The sequence below is a fragment of the Capsicum annuum genome, chromosome 5 (assembly GCF_002878395.1).
Source record: "Capsicum annuum cultivar UCD-10X-F1 chromosome 5, UCD10Xv1.1, whole genome shotgun sequence".
Classification (NCBI taxonomy): Eukaryota; Viridiplantae; Streptophyta; class Magnoliopsida; order Solanales; family Solanaceae; genus Capsicum; species Capsicum annuum.
In genome coordinates, this window is record NC_061115.1 from 149084639 (window position 1) to 149104660 (window position 20022).

The 20022-nt window shown below is 29.8% G+C and overlaps 1 protein-coding gene across 1 annotated transcript; it reads right to left on the bottom strand.

Annotated features, from left to right (window-relative positions):
- Positions 1 to 14081: 14081 nt before the first annotated feature.
- Positions 14082 to 19260, bottom strand: LOC107877798 (chitinase domain-containing protein 1; the record flags this gene model as incomplete). The annotated part of the gene is given in 8 exon segments (XM_016724525.2): positions 14082 to 14495; positions 15438 to 15789; positions 16159 to 16246; positions 16325 to 16422; positions 16906 to 16990; positions 17374 to 17454; positions 18785 to 18858; positions 18946 to 19260. Coding segments are annotated over 8 exon segments (1311 nt in total). The 3' UTR covers positions 14082 to 14241.
- Positions 19261 to 20022: the final 762 nt, after the last annotated feature.

Here is a 20022-nt window from a genome sequence, read left to right on the forward strand (position 1 = left end):
CGAAATTAAGAGGGCATCATGTTGAAGCTTAAAGTTTGCAAATCAAGATAGTGATAATTCAGATGACAACAAAAAATAAATAATAAAAACACATTATTAATATGATTTGGTCGAAAGACCTACATATCAAAAATAATATTGAAAAACTTAAAACCTATTGAGAGAAATTCACCCTAAACAAGACTCTTAGAAGAATATATTGTGGATGCTATTGTGTTGTTGTATGAGAAGAAGGATCTTCTATTTATACAGTTCCAAAACCTTTACTCCAAGAAAGAGATTAGTCAAATATGAAAATAAATTATATTTTTCTTTCAGGAAAAATAAAAGTGTTTATGATATTACTTTTATTTTTCTTCTAAAAAAATAAAATTTAAATTTGGTAAGAAATTCAGCACAAAAATCCTAACAAAATTTGAATTAGTTGGCATAGTAGTGGGGCCATGATTTTTACTAAAGGATTCAAAATATAAAGAGGTAAACACATAAAGATTTATATTTATATATATATAAAGACTAATATATATATATAATATATTAAAAGTGTGAAGACCCTTAGAAAAGTGATTTGAACAGTTTGCCCTTCATTAAAAGACTCTATAATAGACAAAATCGTCTTTATACTATTTTCTTAAATAATTATCATTTAATTATTAAAATACAACAATTGAAATTCAAATAATGTCATAAATGCTATAATTTTATTTTAAGTAAAACTTTAGGCGTCAAAGCATTGTTAGAATGATATTAATGTTAGGTGTAAAGTGTAGGACTTTTTTAAGGTTTACGATTTGATTGTTTTCCAAAATTAGTAGACCCAACTATTAATGCCATAGTAGAAGTCTTGAAATACTAGGTTAATATATTAAATTTAACTAAAAAAAAAAATCTACCATAAATATTTTTTACTTTTTAAGGTAAATTCTTTCGAAAGAGGTTTTCGTCTTCTATAAATTAAGGATTTTTATTCTTACAATATTATAATGACATTTATAACGTCGTTTTCTCTGTTTTTTGCATAGTAAATAGTTATGCTCCTATTTTTCGCATCGTAGAACACTTATGGGTTCTAATCAACTAATGCTTGGGTCGATCAACTCTAACTATTTTTTTCTATTTTATTTTTGCAGCGTTTGGTCATCTCAGACAAGTATAATTTTTTTATAATTTTTTATTTTATTATTTCATTTAATTTTTATTATTATTTTAATTGATGATCTATCGGAAATAACTCTTAGTAATAAAAGGTTAGGAGTAAGTTGTGTACATATATATTATTGTTACAGATATTAGATGTGCTTGAAGATCCTACAATGAACATCGACCTACCTCCAATAATGAAAAAGCAAGCATCTCACTTATTTTTCTTTACTACTTGTGCTCTCAATCGATAAATACTTATTGTTTGTAGAATTATGTAATCATACTTATTTGTTGTTTTGATTTGTTGTGGTTTTATTTTTTCTATGATTTTACTTGTTTGAATTTATGTCTTGGATTTGATGGTTTGATTTGTGTCATTTCTTTAATTTTCTAAGAGTTTTCTCTTAATTTATGGTAAATCATCGCTTTTTTAAGGAAAATATACTTTTGAGAAAATATATTTTTAGAAGTCAGAAATTGTAAAAAAAAAAAAATCTTAACATAACTCTAATATTTAAGACTTTAAATCAACACAAACTTTACCGTATATAAATTGTATTAAAGTGACAATTGTGTACATATATATTATTGATACAGATATTAGATGTGCTTGAAGATCCTACAATAAACATCGACCTACCTCCAATAATGAAAAAGCGAGCATCTCGCTTCTTTTTCTTTACTACTTGTGCTCTCAATCGATAAATACTTATTGTTTGTAGAATGATGTAATCATACTTATTTGTTATTTTGATTTGTTGTGGTTTTATTTTTTCTATGATTTTACTTGTTTGAATTTATGTCTTGGATTTTATGGTTTGATTTGTGTCATTCCTTTAATTTTCTAAGATTTTTCTCTTAATTTATGGTAAATCGTCGCTTTTTTAAGGAAAAAATACTTTTGAGAAAATATATATTTAGAAGTCAGAAATTGTAAAAAAAAAAATCTTAACATAACTCTAATATTTAAGACTAAATCAACACAAACTTTACCTTATATAAATTGTATTAAAGTGACAATCTTTAAAATTCTACAAAATCTCAAGTGTAATTGAACGGGGAATAAAGTTGAAACATTTGATGATGCAAAATAAGTTGCCTACTGAATTCAAGTTTTCGGTGTTTATCTTTTCTTATTTAAATTTCTCATTTTTATAACACTATAATTGATAGATCCGCGTATTTGGTTAGCAAAACGAGTTGATTAGAGCATTGATAACATTCAAAAGATGAAACATGCATTATTTGCTTTATTCATTAGTGTTATTCACTGTTTTAAAAGACGAAGACGTGAGGGCGGATGTTTTACTTAGTATGGGATGAGGCATAAGCCTCGAAGCGATAGAGCGTAAGCCCAATGAATTTTTAAATTTTTAATTTATAATATACGTAAATATTATAAATAATAAATTAATAGCTAAACAAATTAAAACATGATTAAACAAACTCATAAAAATAAAACTTCTAATATAATCTTACAAGTGTAAATAAAGAAATGTTATAATAGATACTATGAGATACAAATCAACTCTTAACATCTTAACTTTTAAATAATAAAAGAATTATATTTTTATAAAATATATTACTATCGTACTATGTAATTTACATCTTTAAAAGAAAATAACCAATAAACTTTCTTAGTTCCCTTACGATAATTTTGAGATAGTAAAATACAATAATTTACTTTTAAATAGCAATGATTTTGAGACATATGACAAATGATAAAATATGAAAATTTTGAGCCGTGTGAAAATAATATGAAGACAAATGGTAAGTGAAGTTGTAAAATTCAGCTAATTAAGTATTTTTTAAAGAAATATTAAATGATATTCACCCTCACAATGTTTTTAAATAATAAATATGCAATACAATGACTTGTTATTTGAGTTATTCTCAATCTTTTAGTTCTATAGATGAAAAAATTACTAAGCATCATTTATTTATTAGAAAATCATAAGGGTCAATAAAGTCAATGAAGGAATTCAACACATAATTTGTCTAAGACTCTTTAGTGGAGCCTCGAGCTTTGAGCGTTGGACGTTAGGCGTGCTTAGGGGGTACAGTCGGACACTTAAGGTGTAAACCCCATAGGACTAGGCCTCACACCTATACCTCGAGATATTTTATCAGTGCTCTACTCCGAAACGAGCCATAAAACTGCCTCTATTAGGTATATTTATTTGTCAGTAAGATTTAAAGAGATTAAACGCTGGATTTGCTATACTATAACACTTTATTAATTTGACTAAATGGTGTCCCAACCTACTAAAAGCTATAGAAATTTCATTACTACAATTTTTTGTGATGCGCCTAATCTTGCTTCATAATTGTCTTGAACTAATATTCTAAGTTATATTTAGTGAACTAAATTTTTATTATCTGTATGTATAATTTTGTTAGATTCATTAAATAAGTATTTATGTTCATGTAATATTATCAGCTGTCATGAACGGCACATACTTTGTCGCCATAATTTCTTAGAGAAACTTAATGCTTCTTCTTAAGCTTTTCCTAGAGCAATATTGTCATCAGTGCAAAGTTTTCAATGCAGCTTTTCATGCAACTCTCATTGTTATTATCGTATTGGTTGAGAAATTTAAAACAATGGCCAAGGAAAATTCAACTTTATAACAAAATCCAACTTCATAAGTACTTGTTCGAATTGATAAAAAGCAACGGAAGGTGTAGTTATCCAACTGACCAAGATTTGTGTAATCCATTCAAGATTTGTGTAATTTATTCATTGTTACAAACATGTATTACAATATTTTGCAAAGCATTGAACAAGGTAGTCAAGATAAATGAGTCGGACTATAAGAAAAAGATATAGAATTGAATATCACAAAGTAAATTCAATTCCCTCCATGAACGCTCTTGCTGCCATCAACCATAACTTCCGCCAAGTGGCTTGCATTCTTGGCCTGAATTACGAAATTAAAAAGATTCTTCTATATTTTTTTGAGAAATTAAGGTTCTTTTTAATTATTCATATTAATGCAGAGTTTAAACTCTTAATTGTCACTCAAAAAATGAAAATCTCATAGTAATTGATGGTGTTTGATCAAGTAGAATGCACAATTCTTGAGGATGATAGAAGATTAGTTTCCTATGTTAGGTTGAGATTGCAACATGATAATGCTTCGAGTCCTATGAAAGGAGGAATAATATACAGCCTCACATATTAAGATGCAATATTATGCTCTCAACACAAGTACTTCGAGGGAATATTTAATATCTGGATCTTAAAGTTGATTAATTGAGAAAAGCATATGATGACTTGTGTGTTTAAAACAATAAAATTATAATAATTGAAATAAATTTAGTTTAATATATTGAGAATTTTTAGGAGACAGTCGATTATTTTATTGAATTAGGTATATAGAATCAACATTCATGTATGAAATATATGTTTTATTTAATAACTTCAATTCAATATTTTAATATAATATTTGTATAAAAACCTTTATTTTATCCCATATCAATACAGATATAGTTTCAGAAAATAATTATATAAATTTTAATATAATGGATGCAATTTGCCAGAGGCACAAAGTAAATATCTTTTATAAGAAAGTAGATCTATTCCTAGGGTGTGTTTGGTATGAAGGAAATTATTTTCCTAAAAAATATTTTCTTGAAAAATAAGTGATTTTCTTACTTATTTTCTATTGTTTGGTTAGTAAGAAAAATTTATCATCCCAAGAATATTTAAGTATAACATGAAAAAATATTAATTATACGAGACTCAACCTGAGACCTCGACTACCCGACTCAATACGAGAATCGACTCCCCACCGCAATCCGAGATACAAGTCCCTACCTCAACAATTAACTCTTGATCCCGACCAAAGATCTAACTCCCGACGCAATACTTGAGATTCGAGATATGACCTTGACCTAAGACTCAACTTTCATACCTGATCTCGACACGAACTGATGATTTGACTATTGATCCTGATCCCATTTCTACAACTCTCGATATGGATCCGACTTTGACTCCCAAATTGAGAACTGACCCTAACGTTAAACCTAACACGTCTAATCTCAAGATTTGACCACGACCCCAACTCTCAACTTAAACCTAACCCCAACTCCAAACTCGAGAACCAATCCTACCCCATTCTCAACTTGGGAAATGACCCCGACTCTAGAATCTTGACTCGACTCTCGATGTAGAACCTGACCTCAACTCTAGACTCCCAACTTTGTCTCCTGAGACCCAACTTCTAACACTAGACTTGACTAGAGCTTGCACCTGACTTAGTATCCAACTCTAAACCTAGGTCCTAGGACCCAATAACCTCAATCTCGGTGAGGAATCAAACTCTAACTCTCAATTTATAACCTAAATTTGACTCCTAACTCCAAAATAAAACTAACCTTGACTCTCGACATATTATCCAACTTTGGCTCCTGACTTGAGACTCGACCACGATTTCTAATTCAGGATTCAACTCCCAATATAAAACCCGACCTCAACACCTAACCCAATACCTAACCTGACTCTTGATTAAGGTTGGACCTTATGTATGGGTTGATAATCGGGAGTTAGGTTGGGGTCTCTGAGTTAGTTTTGGGTCGAGGTCGGGATAGAAGTCAAACCCAGGGTCGGGAGTTTGGTCAAGATCGAACCTACTTCCTCTTTTGTGGTTGGACCCGAGTTAATATCGAAAATTTCTCTTGAATCGAGGTTGGGTTGGGTCAAGTACAAGATATCGAATCAAGGTCAAATTCTAGGAGTTGAGGCTCAAATTAGGGCTTAGAGTGGGGTCTCGAGTTAAGGTTGGATCCTGGGTCCAACGTCTCGACTCAAGGTTAACTCAACTTTCAATTCTGATCCCGATCATCAACCTTCAATACATCTCTAGAATAAATAATCAGGTAAACTATTTAAATATAATTTTTATCTTTATTGATTTTTTAGCAATATTTTTATACAAGCTTATTATTAAACGTTCGATACACGTGCAACGCAAGTACATTGAACTAGTATATATATATATACACACACACTAGAGGAGCATGACCCGTGTCAGCACTGGCCCAACATTAAGATATTTATTTATCTTTTCAATCTTGATATATTTAAATAAAATTTTTTAATAAAAGGATTGCATATGTTTTCTAGGATTCATCCGGAATCTAGCATGAGTTCAACATATGTTATTTTAATATGTATTTAGATAATTTACGCTGTTAACTATTGTAATCTATAATATTTTTTATGTAATTTTTAAATTAATATACATTACTTTTCTTGTCCAAATTTTTGTGGCATTGATAGTCAATTATATTTTAAAAATAATTTAAGTTTTTAATTATTGTGATTTATTATACTTTTCTTCTATTCCAATTTTAGTGACACTAATATAATTTTAAGAGTCGATCAAATATTTTATATCTTTCAAATTTTGTAAGTTGTTAATTATTGTGATTTCTAGTATTTTTCATGTAATATTTTTGAAATATATAACATATTAAATTATTTTTAGATATTTTAAGTTGTTAACTATTGTAATTTATAATACTTTTTATGTAATTTTTGAATAATATATGTTACTCTCCTTGTCTAGAGTTTTGTGTCGATGATAGCCAATTATATTTTTTAAAATAATTTAATTTTTTGATCATTGTGATTTATAATATTTTTTCTGTTTCAACTTATGTGGCACAATTCTTAAATGATCATAATAATTAATTAGGGGTGATATAGTAAAATGTAATTATTAATATTTATTATTTATTATTTTTATTATGTGTATGTGTTGATTCAAGAAGAATTTGGAAACATTTTGAAATGTGTTGAATGTTAAAAATGTTAATAATCCATTTGGTGCTTCTTCATTTCTCTACATTTATCTCTTGTGTGTTTTTACTCTTTCGCCCTTTGAGTATGCGTAGTAATTTTTATTTTTTTTAAAATATATATATAGTAAAATCGTAGATTCAATATTATTAATTTTTTAATACATAAGTGACTTATAATAATTAATTGCGGGTGATACATTAAAATCACGATTGAAGCAGCAGAAATCAGTAAATTTTAAAAAAAAATTGTTATTTAAAGTACTTTTTATTTCATTTTCAAATAATATATGTTTTTTATATCTTCTTTTGTCCCGTCCTAATTTATGTGGCACTAATATAATTTGATAGTCAATCAAATATTTTATGTTGACATATCATTTTGTTATTCTTATTTTTCTAATACATAAATGACTTATAATAAGGAGTGATATAGTAAAATCATCGTTCGTAAGATGAAAATTTAATTTAAAACATTAAGAGTTAATTTCGCATTTTATGTCTATTTTATTTTTCATTAAATATTATTTATTTTCTTAATACCTAGATGACTCATAATAATTAATTAAGAACTATTGATTATGTTATTACTATAAAAATTAATATAATTTTATCACATCCAATAGGAATCATCGATAATTTACCGAAATAGTATATTAATTAAATACGGGATGCTATATTTGCATATGCAAAATATGATATTATTAAATATTATTGGATAGTGCATTACATTTATCTTTCACAATAATAAAATTTTACTACATATTTTTCTTTATTTCTTTTTAACTTGATACATATTGAATCAACACAAATTCTAAGAAAATATTCATTAGAAATTTATTTTATTAAATTAAATTTACTAATTTTGTACTTTAAAATTTTAAATTTAATTTTAAATATTAGTATTTTTATATAAGAAAAAAATAATTTTAAAATTTAAATTTACTAAAATAAATAAATAAATAAAAAGAATAATTTTCTATATAAAAGTCAATTAAAATAATAAAATTGATTTACTTTAAATATTTAGTTACAATTAATTAAGATGATTTTTTATTTTGTCATGATTTATGGTGCACCGATAAAATTTTGAGAGATGAATAGAACTTTTATCTATTTTTAAAAAAGTATTTTAACTTGTTAATTATTGTGATTTATAATAATTTTTACGTAATTATCAAATAATATATTTACTCCTTGTGTCCCAATTTATGTGGCTTCGATACAATTTTGAGAATCAACTAAAAATTTTATATATCTTTTAAATATTTTAAGTTGTTAATTATTATGATTTGTAGTACTTTTTATTTTATCTCAATTTATGTGGCATTACTAAAATAATGAGAGTCAATAAAATTTCTATATGTCTTTTAAATATTTTATGTTATTAATTATTGTGATTCGTGATAACAAATTAGTTTTGAACATGATAGCCAATTAAATAAATAAATAAAAATTACTTCCAATATGTGGTTATAATTAATTAATATAAATTAATAGAATATATTAAATATTTAAACCATTATAATGAAACAATGAAATTATTATATATTGGGGTATGATATTTAATTAAGTGGGAGTGGAGGAGTTTTTTGGTAATTGCATGAGAGGTGGTCAAAACTACATCTTCTATATAATAGAAATATATAATGGTTTAAATATTTAATAGAAATATAGAAGCTACCTCTTCTATATAATAGAAATATATAATGGTTTAAATATTTAATAGAAATATAGAAGAGGTAGTTTGGACCACCTCTCATGCAATTAGCAAAAAATCTCTCCACTTCCACTTAATTACATACTATACCCCAATATCGGGTTGGACAGTGCCAATGAGTTCATATACTAGATAATAAATGAAGAAGAGGGAAAACGAAAGTACCTCTTCCCGGAGTTGGAAGGACGGTCGCAACTCTTTGTACTTTTATCAGGCAGAAGATGAGGAGATTCTAACTTGGCAGTTGATGAAGATGGTGTTGGAATAGTAATCTCTTTACCTTTGCTCATCATACCTGATGACGTTGTGCCATTCAAGAGGGACAATACATTATCATTGGAAGAAAGTACTTCTGCAGCCAAATACTGGCCGCACACATCTGCTTCGTAGGATCAAAGTGTTTTGCAGTTGCAACATAAATTCCTTCCCCTTGGTTAGCTCAGTAATCACTATTTCTCTCTCCCAACAATTCTGTTCTTCTATTTTTTTGCAAAATGTCGAAGCTAAACAAAGTCACAAAACTGATTGACTGACTACGTTAGATCAAACTATAGCCAACTAAAAAGTTGATTTTGAAGATCTGAATACGAATATGAGAAAAGAAATTTGTTAGTGCGAACACTTGCTCACTAGTCTCGTAGTTGGTAACAAATGTAGTACGTAATAGGTAGAGTCAATGCATATTGTATTAGTTGACTATCAAGGCCTTTGTGCATTCGAGACTACTGCCTTCCTGCCTTTTTTAACAAGGAAATGAAACTTGAAAATAAACGGTTTAAAGGGAGAAAACAAGACGAGAGTTAAGTTGACTATCAAGGCTTTTTCGCCTCATTTTATTTTACTCCCTCCATTTCAAGAATATCCTAGTTTTTGACACGAAGTTTAATAAAATAGAGAAGATTTTTTATTCTTGTGGTCCTAAATTAAACCTGTGTCAAATATACTAAAATGTCCTTCAATCTTGTGGTCTTAGGCATGACACGTGTAAAGTTGAAATTAAAGGATTATCAAAAGAGGAAAGGGATCATTCATTTTGAAATGGACTAAAAACAAAAGTAAGTCATTTTTTTTTAAACGAATGGAGTAAATTGCTTGAGGTTTTATTAACATCATAGTGAACTTGAACTGCATTTGGTAATGGTTAGAGTTAAACAACTTGGAAATTAAGAGCAAAATAAATATGAATTTGGACAATTCTATAAAGGACTGTTTGAAAAGTCATCTAGTAATTGAATTTAATGTAATTGAATGTAATTGCACTATTTGACATATTTGATTGACTATGTAATTACTTAATCGGTAATTTGGTGTAATTGACATAGAGTAATTATACTCTTCAATTCACTGAAGTTGTGAATTGCTGGTAATTACATGGTGTAATTACAAGCTGATTATGTTTTTTTAATTTCTTCCTTTTATTTCTATTTTTAGTTTTTTGTTTGAATTTATTGTAAGTTTCTATTATTTTAAATTCTTTTTATTTTTATTATTTTAATATTTTTATAAAAAAAATTAATTTTATATTATTTATATTTCATTTCCTTCTGATTTTCCAAACTTTACTTCCTGTGCTTCTAATATTATTTATATTTTATAATCTATGTTTTTATTTTTCTTATGTTAATTTTTTTCATTTAGCATATTTAGTTCCTACTCTAATTTTTAAATTGAGTAAAATTCATTGTTGAATAAGGTTATAGACTTAATTTTTTTTTCTTTTATTTTGAACCATATTTAAGCATGTTATGTTGAAATTTAATTTGACATAAGAGAATTATTTATTTATTTTTTAATTTTAAACTTTTGTTATAGTTTCAGTTCCAATTTATTTATTTTACTAGTATTGACTTGATATTTCACATTGTAAACCATTCATTTTTTAGTTAGAATTGATAGATTATTTTTTTGTTAAATATTTTAATAATTTTATGATGTTATATTTTTAATATTAATCTTTTTGTGAAATATGCATTTCATGATGTTCTTAAAAATCATGTGCTTTAATTTTTATGATTAATTTAATTAAAATATACTGCTCTGAAAAATATAAATCAATTATTTTTTCTATAAGAACATATGTTTATACATTAATATATTTTGAAAGACTCTCTCTATATACATATATATATATATATCATTTGTAAAGTCTCTTATATGTCTAGTATAAATTTTTAGTTTATGATAATTAATTTTTATTTTATAAATATAATATAACCATGTAATTATATTTGTACAATCAAGCAGTACACTTCTAATTAAATTATAGTTATATTATGACAAACAACAGGTCATCGTAATTATTTTATTATATTATTATTAAGCTGGTAATTACTATCAAATAATTACACCAATTTTAATTACAGGCGGCTTTTCAAAGACTAATTATTGGAAGTCTTCTGTCTTTTCAACCAAACTTTGAACTATGACATAATATCATACTGCATAAGTTAATTTTTTTTTATTTTTTTTTTTGCCTCATTTGATAATAGTTTATCGGGAATAAGTGATAACTTTATGGGTTATGAAACTTAGAAAATAAGTTTTATCTCGTAAGACAACACATGTGACTTGCAAATTTTTTTGCCTTGCAATTTATATTTATTTTTTTCAATTTCAGAGGTATTATGGACCACTTTTGTTACTAGAAGTATAGAATAACAGGATAAGTTTCTTTTTTAGCCAATTCGAATTTAGTAAACGAAGAATTGCTCGACAAATTGAATCTAACCAAAAGTTCAACTGAAATAAATAAAATTGTTGATGCAAATGACTGGCAAATTTCCAAGAGTTTCCAATGCGAAATCTGATTTGTATCCTTTGTTTCGTGAGAAATACACTCCAACGGCTTCTTTAGTATAAATGATTTGGAAATACTTCCAGTTCTGGAAATAAGATGCAGGGCCTAAAGGGAAAATGTTTATTCCTGAACTGCCTGTGTGAGCTCATTTATATTGCCGTCCCAAGCCTGAACAAGGGAAGAAGGTTGCCAAGGGTTAATTCGAAATAGCCTCTCTATCCATAAAAGTAAAAATCTTGTCAAATTTTACTTATAAAATTACAAAATTACATTAGGTATGTTGTTAGAAATCACGCATTATTTTCCCCTCATATTTAGCACCCTCAACGGTCATCTACTTGGCTCTGACATTTAGCATAATTGAAATATGAAGTAACAAAATATCCAAAAAATTTCCCCAAGCTATCAGAATCATTTACATGTAACCGGCTCTTAAAATTAAAGTAAATTTCAGAGTGGTCATCTAGCTTTATGTTTATTATTATTTAAAAATTATTATTTTTATTTTGTTATACAAAAGTAATTTAATTTTGCTTATTTTTCACAAAAGTCATTTTAATAAAATTTGTTTCAAAATCTTATATAAAATGTGAGATGAAATTAAAAAAGATACCCTATATTTGAGGATAGGTTCAAACGGACCCCCCAAATATACTTTTGAGAAGTTTTTGTGTTTTAAGCTTGCTATATGTGAGTACATTTGACCTCTATGAAATACTTAACAAACTCTAATTATTAAATTTTGCAAAACTCTAAAAATGAAAAAATTAATATTGAGTCACATTTAGAGGTTTATTATTTGCAATTTTTTTTTTTTGAATTTATTGCAGGATTTGGTGTAACTTGTTAGATTAATTTATTTATTTGTAGAATAATTTCATAGATTCCTTCACAAGTTTAGCTTTAAAACGTTGATCTCTCATGTTACATATGATATCACATTTACTTTGATTGTTTTGATTTCTTTGTAACAATTCTTTTAATGTATTTATTACTATAACAAAGTTGTATACTTGAAATTAACTAATTTATGAAATAATTAAAATACCATGGTGTGAAATACTTTTATAAATTTTTAAAATTTTCATTATGCCGCAACTATCAATTTTCAACAAATCTTTCAACTTCGCCCCCTGCACTTCCAAACTATATATCATCCAAAAAATTTTAGTTTTTAAATTACATAATAAGCAAGATTATTTTATTTTTTATTTCTTTTACTAACTTTATTTACTAAAAAATATTGTAGTTTACTTTGCATTATCAATGTATTGAAAATAATATTCATAGAAACTATTATAAATAATTTGAAAATAAAATCTATCTATTTATTAGTGTAATGATAATATGAACAAAATAATATGTAGCAAAAGTAAAAAAAAAAGATATCTATAAATTAATCAAACAAAATAGTATATTATTAAAAGGATATGTAAATGAAAATGTAATCATTGCACATTTATGATAAATAAATTTTAAGATTTTTTTGTTTCTGATTTTACTTTTGTTCAATATCGTTAATTTAATTAATAGAGTTTGTCAAACATATGAAAATAAAAAAGCTTATTTTTATTATCAATATAATGGATCAAAACTACTTAAACGTATATTTGAGGGGTCATTTTAAACCTACCCTCAAACATAAGAGAGCATTTTTTATTTCATCCTAAATTTTAGATCGTGTTTTAACCAAATTTTGTCAAAATAACTTTTGTAAAAGATGGGGCAAAGTTAGATGATTTTTGTGTAACAAAACAAAGAAAAAGATTTTTAGATAAAGAATACAAAGTTTGATGACCACCATGAAATTACTCTTAAAACTAAAAGTTGTCGATAAACAATTGAAATGTCCAAATATACCCCTACAATGGTTGACCAATTTTTTCATGAGGGAAAACTGCAAGTAGGAGGGGTTTATTTGAGACGAAAGATGAAGGTGAAGGCTTCTAGTGCCATAGGTAAACGGAGTGCATATATATAAAATAAATCGGACACATAGACAGTGGCGGATTCAGGAATTTTTTTCAGGAGATTTGAAAAATGAAAATATAAATGCGTGAATAAGCAAACAAAATAAAATTTAAAGGAATGTAATAGTAATACTAGTATATAGTTTTTTTTTTTATTTATAAAGTTGTACAGCCACCGGACATATTTTTATTAAGAAAAAACCAACCTACCCACCCCTAGCGGGGATCGCACCCGCGAAGTGGGTGAAGTAAGCAACCCTAGAAGGGCAGATAATACCACTGAGCTATTTACAACCTTGTTTCAATTGGTTCAAAATTAATATATATACATAAATATAAATTTTTTACCTTAACCTTGTTTCAATTGGTTCAAAATTAATATATATACATAAATATAAATTTTTTACCTTGTATATACAATGTAATTTTTTGCCGAGGGAATTCGGATGAACCCCCTGACAAACACGCAGGTCCGCCCCCGAACATAGGGGTTAAAACAGCTTAAGCCCCCTCAACAACAGCAAAAACAACGTATCAGTGTAATCCCACAAAATGGGGTATGTGCCTCTATGGAGGGTAGAGTATACACATGCCTTACCATTATATTAGAGGTAAAGAGGTAGATCATACACAGAAAAAGTGCAAGTGAAGTGAAAATGGTAACATAGTGCCGCACTGATGTTACTACTATAGATTCAGAAATTAATCCATGACAACTGTAGCAACATAATCTCTTCAACTATCTAATTAAAAAAAATGGAAATGTAAGACTAAGCACCGGCGCCACCTGAAGATAAAAAAAAATACTACAAAATATCAAAAAAGTATTCCAAACCTTGACCAATTTCCCAAACTGATATGCCTGCACCCCATGAAAGAGCTTCCTGGAGTCGCATTGCAAGTGACATAAGTGATGGGTAGAATACAGCATGCTGGACATGTTGATTGTCAGAGTACAAGAAGAAATGTTCCGCGCTTTCCTCCTCCCACTGAATTACAGGCTTGTGCTGCTCTAGCAAATAGAGATACTTGTGTGCTGTGATAGGCCCCCCGCCTAAACCTGTGCATGTAATGATCCTTTACAAATGATTGACAGATTTGAGCAAGTAAAGATTTATTATGCTCTTTAAAGAAAATTATTTAGTGTCAATCTAATGGCAACCCATCTCATATAAGATGAAAAAGAGCGCTCAAATGTAGTGAAGTTCGAAAAGTCTTAGCACACTCCAGCACCATATGAGTACATCCGTCAAAGAATGAAAAGCTGAAATTCCAAAGCAAATGGTTTGATCATCCAGTCACACACTCACACCCAATATTTACCAACTCCCGTAACAAAACTTTGAAGATGCAAATCCCTTGAGGCTGGATATTTGATTCTTCCACCCTCCAGTGGACAAGAATGTTGTACAGTAATACCCAGTATAAACAGCTATGTCTGACAAAAATGGTAGTCTAGACACCAAAGGTGTGGAAGATTAGTTATCCCCCTATTGCCTAATCATTTTTTATTTTTTTCAGAACTCAAATACTAGAGATGTTTTAATCACTAACACCTGAATCGATTTAAAGGCAGTTCCACTGCACTAAAATCATTCAAATCTACCCTTAAAGCTGATGTTACTCTCGTAGGTCAAGACAATGTGAAAGTACATCCTCACATCCAGCCATTCATTCACCCCCATGGCCAACAGAAATTTTTGTTTGAAATCGCTTCCAGGAAAAACATATATCACAAGATTTCAAGAGAGATGAGTAATTAAATGGAGTCATCCACTACAAAAACTTTAGCAGTCCCTTATATCTATACTACCAGAATTTTCTATGATCTTCACAACCTTACAGTTAGAAAACGTTAGAACTCCACTTAACTAATATCTTTAGAAGAACATCTTCATTTTCTTCCTAGAGAACAAAGGTAAAATAAGCCAAAACTTTTTTACTCAGGGTTGGGGGGGCGAGGGGATAGTGCTACATATAGCAGAGTAAAACATAATCATACCTCCTGACAGGACAAAATCGTTGCCGTAGAAGTTGATCCCGACAAAGATTTTTTCAGCCAATCTCCTACCTTTGCTGCCAGCACCCACAAGAAGACGCAAGGTAGAACGTACCCACTTCAGAGGTGCATTGGGACCCGGATTATAAGGACTTGAATGGTCGTAAGTCATGAGAGAGAAACCATCTACAGCATCATAAAGGGCTTGTAAATCTTCTGGTCCAAAGTCATGCTCCTGTAGCTTATCTGTACGTGGTGGGCCTATCACATAAACTAACTGCAGATTTGTCTTGCCATTCCTTTTTAAGTGCACAGAATGCATAGCTTCTCCGAGTTGCTTTACAAATTGCAATGCCTACACTTGCAAAGCATCAAAAAGTTGGGAGGACCCATCAGCAATCTTGTGAATTACTTTTCCATATACCCAAATTACACAACCACTGCAGATTTCCTTAAGTTTAAAATAAAAATTTCTACACTACAAAGGTTCTAATACTCTTAGGCATACATGGCTTTCATGTTTCCAGCTCTTGTACAAAGTGGAAAACGGGAAGTACGAGATAGGATCATATAAAAATTACGGATCGTTTACTTTTCAGAAGGTAGAACAACACATCATCTTACAAGAACAGAAAAGAACTTAATAGTTCAGGATCTACACAAAAGGTAAGAGTATTACTAAAAGGAAAATAATTTTAAAAAATAGAGAAGGTCAGCACTTAACCAGATTTCTCATATCTGAATTATGCAAGATGCCATAAGCTACCCATCTTGACCAAGACTCAAGTACAATACCATCATACTCCATTTCCCTACATAAGATAAGAGGATCTCAGAATATGCGGATGAAGAAAATGTACTTGACATAAAAGACATGCTAATAGACTTACTTGCATTCTGTTATGATAAGGTTGATTGCTTTCTCCCTAAGCCTCTTCTTCTCAAGCAAGTCCAGCGGATTCGCCTCCAGGACAACTCTAGGCAAAATCTATAGATTGAGGGCAGAAATAAAAACATTAAACTAGCTGATAACCCGACACTAGCTGACATGTTGAAACTGAACAATTAAATGTGGTAAAGATTAGAGGATTAGCTAATTCTCAGCTGTTAGCACCAGCCCTATAGGCCTTTTCTAGTCAACGGACCAGTTAGGAAACTGAAACAGTTTCAAGAAAAAACTTTCTTGATAATAAGTGATCGAACAAGTATAACCAAACAGAACTCCAGTTGCTTTTGTGCACTCCATCCCTTCCCCATGCACACCAACCCCCAACCTCCTCTGCTTACTAGAATTCAGATACAGTGGTCAAGGAACGAATTCAAAGCAAATAATGCAACATGTCAACCCAAATTTGACTCCTGATGAAATGTTTCCACCTTTTGGTCTTTTCTCTATGCTTCAATTGTATAAGGGCCATAATTACACTACGTATCTGTGATAATCTACATTTAATGTGGTTGGCTACCTTACCAGAGCATTTCCTTTCATTCGAATGTCTGAAATCCATCCTCTATCAGCATTATGTCTTCCATGCAGAACTAGTTTACTTCCCTCACTGGCATCAGCAAGTACAAAAGATAAAGATATTAAACAGCTTTTTTGATCATAAAGGATTGAAAAGTATTCCTGATGTTGAAGTCCTGCTAAAGCAGTACTCATTCCTATAATAAATTAAACTTTGATTCATTGTTTTCATTTATTTGATAGAAGCAGGACCTGGTGGAGATAGAGAAAAACAACAAAATAAAACTAAGGATAATAGTCTAGTCTCGGTTCTCAAGGGAAGGATTAGGTTTTTGATATTATCATCTCATGGGAAATGTCACCGAGCCAGTTGAATAGCAAGATATCACTTAGTTTCAGCTAACTGCAAATGCTACAACGCATCTCCAAGGTACACTTACTATATACAGTTAAGGTGATCATGAGTTCACTTACTTCTTCAGATCATACCAAACAGGTGACAGATGTGTGATTTTAGAACTGAACTTCTTTGCCAGGTCATAGCCTTTTGAATTCCTGCACCATTGATCATACCATCATGAACTGTAGAATCCAAAACTATATCTATCAGTATCAAAACAATATCTTTTTAGCAGTTAGCAAGGTTGGAGAAGAGGTATTGGCACTTCTAAGAATTTTCTATTCAATATAATTTAATGCAAAAATGAACAGAAACAAGCTAGGAAAAGTTCTCCATACCCAAACTTCTAAGTTCTAAATTTCATCACATTTATCCCATCACTTGAATCCTCCAAACATTGACAAACATTCCCCTCAGAAAATAGTCCCTTTATTTAAAAAAAAAGAAAAGAAAAGAAAAACTACACAATAGTTGGGACCGACTAATGAAGTCTTTATACTCATTCCTCCTATGAGGATTTATTATATTTGTTATAAACTTATTGAAAGGTATGGGACTTGATTCCCACTTCGATTAAATGGGGAGTTCATGTGGGGCGTATATAGCCATGGGCTCTAGCTTTGGGGTTGTGGTTCTCCTTGGATTGTGTTGATGGTATCAAAGCGACCCACCACCCTCCATCCCGAAAGTGCCATGGATGGTGACACCAATATTGCAGCTTTCATCCATGACTAACACCTACCTAATTGTGGTAGAGTAAAAGCTACCTAGGGTGGAGCCACTGAGGACGACGAATACAGAGCGTGGTGGTTTGTTGTGATCCTGTTGCAAGGTATAGGACTTAAGTCCTACATCGACTACATGGGGAGTTGATGTGGAGCTTATATAGGTTGATTTCTCCCACCTCAATAGCTAGCTTTCGGGTGTGGTTCTCCTTGGATTGTATCAACAACTACTTTTAGATTAGTTGTCAACCAACTACAACCATTCTCCTCTATCAAGACTTAGTTGAAATGCAACTCTAAAACAGTTTCTTGTTTAAGTACATGATATTTTGAAGATTACCCATACCATGTATTATATTCTAGATCGATTCAGGGGGAATTTGGCCAAGTTGAACTCCGACAAACACATCTGGGTATAAGATTCCGGAAAAATGGGGAATTGAAGTTGAATTTTGGAATTTTAGGAATTTTTAAAACACCAAAAAGTTGTTTTCGCTTTTTTTCCACTCCAAATTAATCACAACAACTCAAAAAGAACTCCAATTTGTATTGACACAGCTCCAATTCTGAAATATCATTTTTTACTTCAAAAACTACTTTCCTCAAATACGACAATTTCTTTAGAGTCCAAAACAAATTAAGATTTTCTAATCTTCTAACACCAAACATCACAAAGATAAAAGGAAAAGGTGGATTTCAACATATACAAATCAAGAATAATTAAACACGATTCAACAAAGTGTAGAACAAATGCAAATACCATGGAGTGATATAGGCCAGAATGGGATTTTCAAAATGCCGCCGACTAATATTTTCCGAAACGTTAGTATTCTCCTGCAAGTCTTGAAAACTCACCAAATAATTAAAAAAAACATACAAAACGAAAAGAAATCAAATTGGGGGAGGGTAAGAATATGTTACATTGAGAATATCACTGTAAGTTGAATCGGTTTTAACGAGGGCGCGTTGGTAAACATAAGGCTTGTCAGCATCATCAACAACAGTAGTAGAAGCAGTGTTGGAGTACTTTTGACGGTAAATTAGTAAAGAAACGATGAAGAATAAAATGCAGAAGGTGGTGGTGACCCCACGCTGTCGATTTGTGTGAGACTTTACTGAGCTGCGTGATGAGGGCTTGAGTGGTTGGGATCGTTGGCTCGAGCTCGCAGAAACCACTTGTTTGCTTCTCTTCTTGGCCATTCTTTTTTTATCGAACACAACTGCTGCGAGAAATTTACCCTTTCAACCATGTCAAATTATGTAAAAGCAAGCTAATTAATCTATTGATTAGTGGACACGTCGAATCACATAAGAACAATTAAAATAAATTTGATTCAAATTATTTAAAAATATAGAATTTGGATTTTATTTATTTTTTCTCTAATCAGTTTGACATTTTTATTAACAACACATTTATTACTGATTTAATTTACAAAATTAACTTTTTTAGTTATGCTTTGAAAATTAAAATTTCAGTATTGATATCTTATATAGTCATTTAATGATAAGAATAATATTGTAAAATATGATAAATCTTTTGACTTCACAAATTGGACAAGTTTTTACAACTTACACCAAATACATACCCATTGTATTCCCACATAGTGGGGTCTTGGGAGAGTAAATTGTACGCAGATCATACCGCTATCTTAGTGAAGTAGAGAGATTGTTTTCGATAGACCTTCGACTCAGGACAAATAATAGTATATCAAACACAAACATAAAAGCATATAAACCAATATAGTATGCAAAATAAACTAACACTGCTAGCTAATACAACGAAGAATACAACCACAAGGTAATACTATAAACTATCTATTCGAAATCATAGACATCACCGAACCACGAACAAGGAATTCCATACGCAAACAAAGTACTCCCCCTACTGTTACAAATGCACTCCTACCCCCTAACTCTAATCTGCGACCTCCACGCCTTTCTATTAAGGGTTATGTCCTCCGTAAGATGTAACTACTCTGTATCATGTCTAATCGCCTT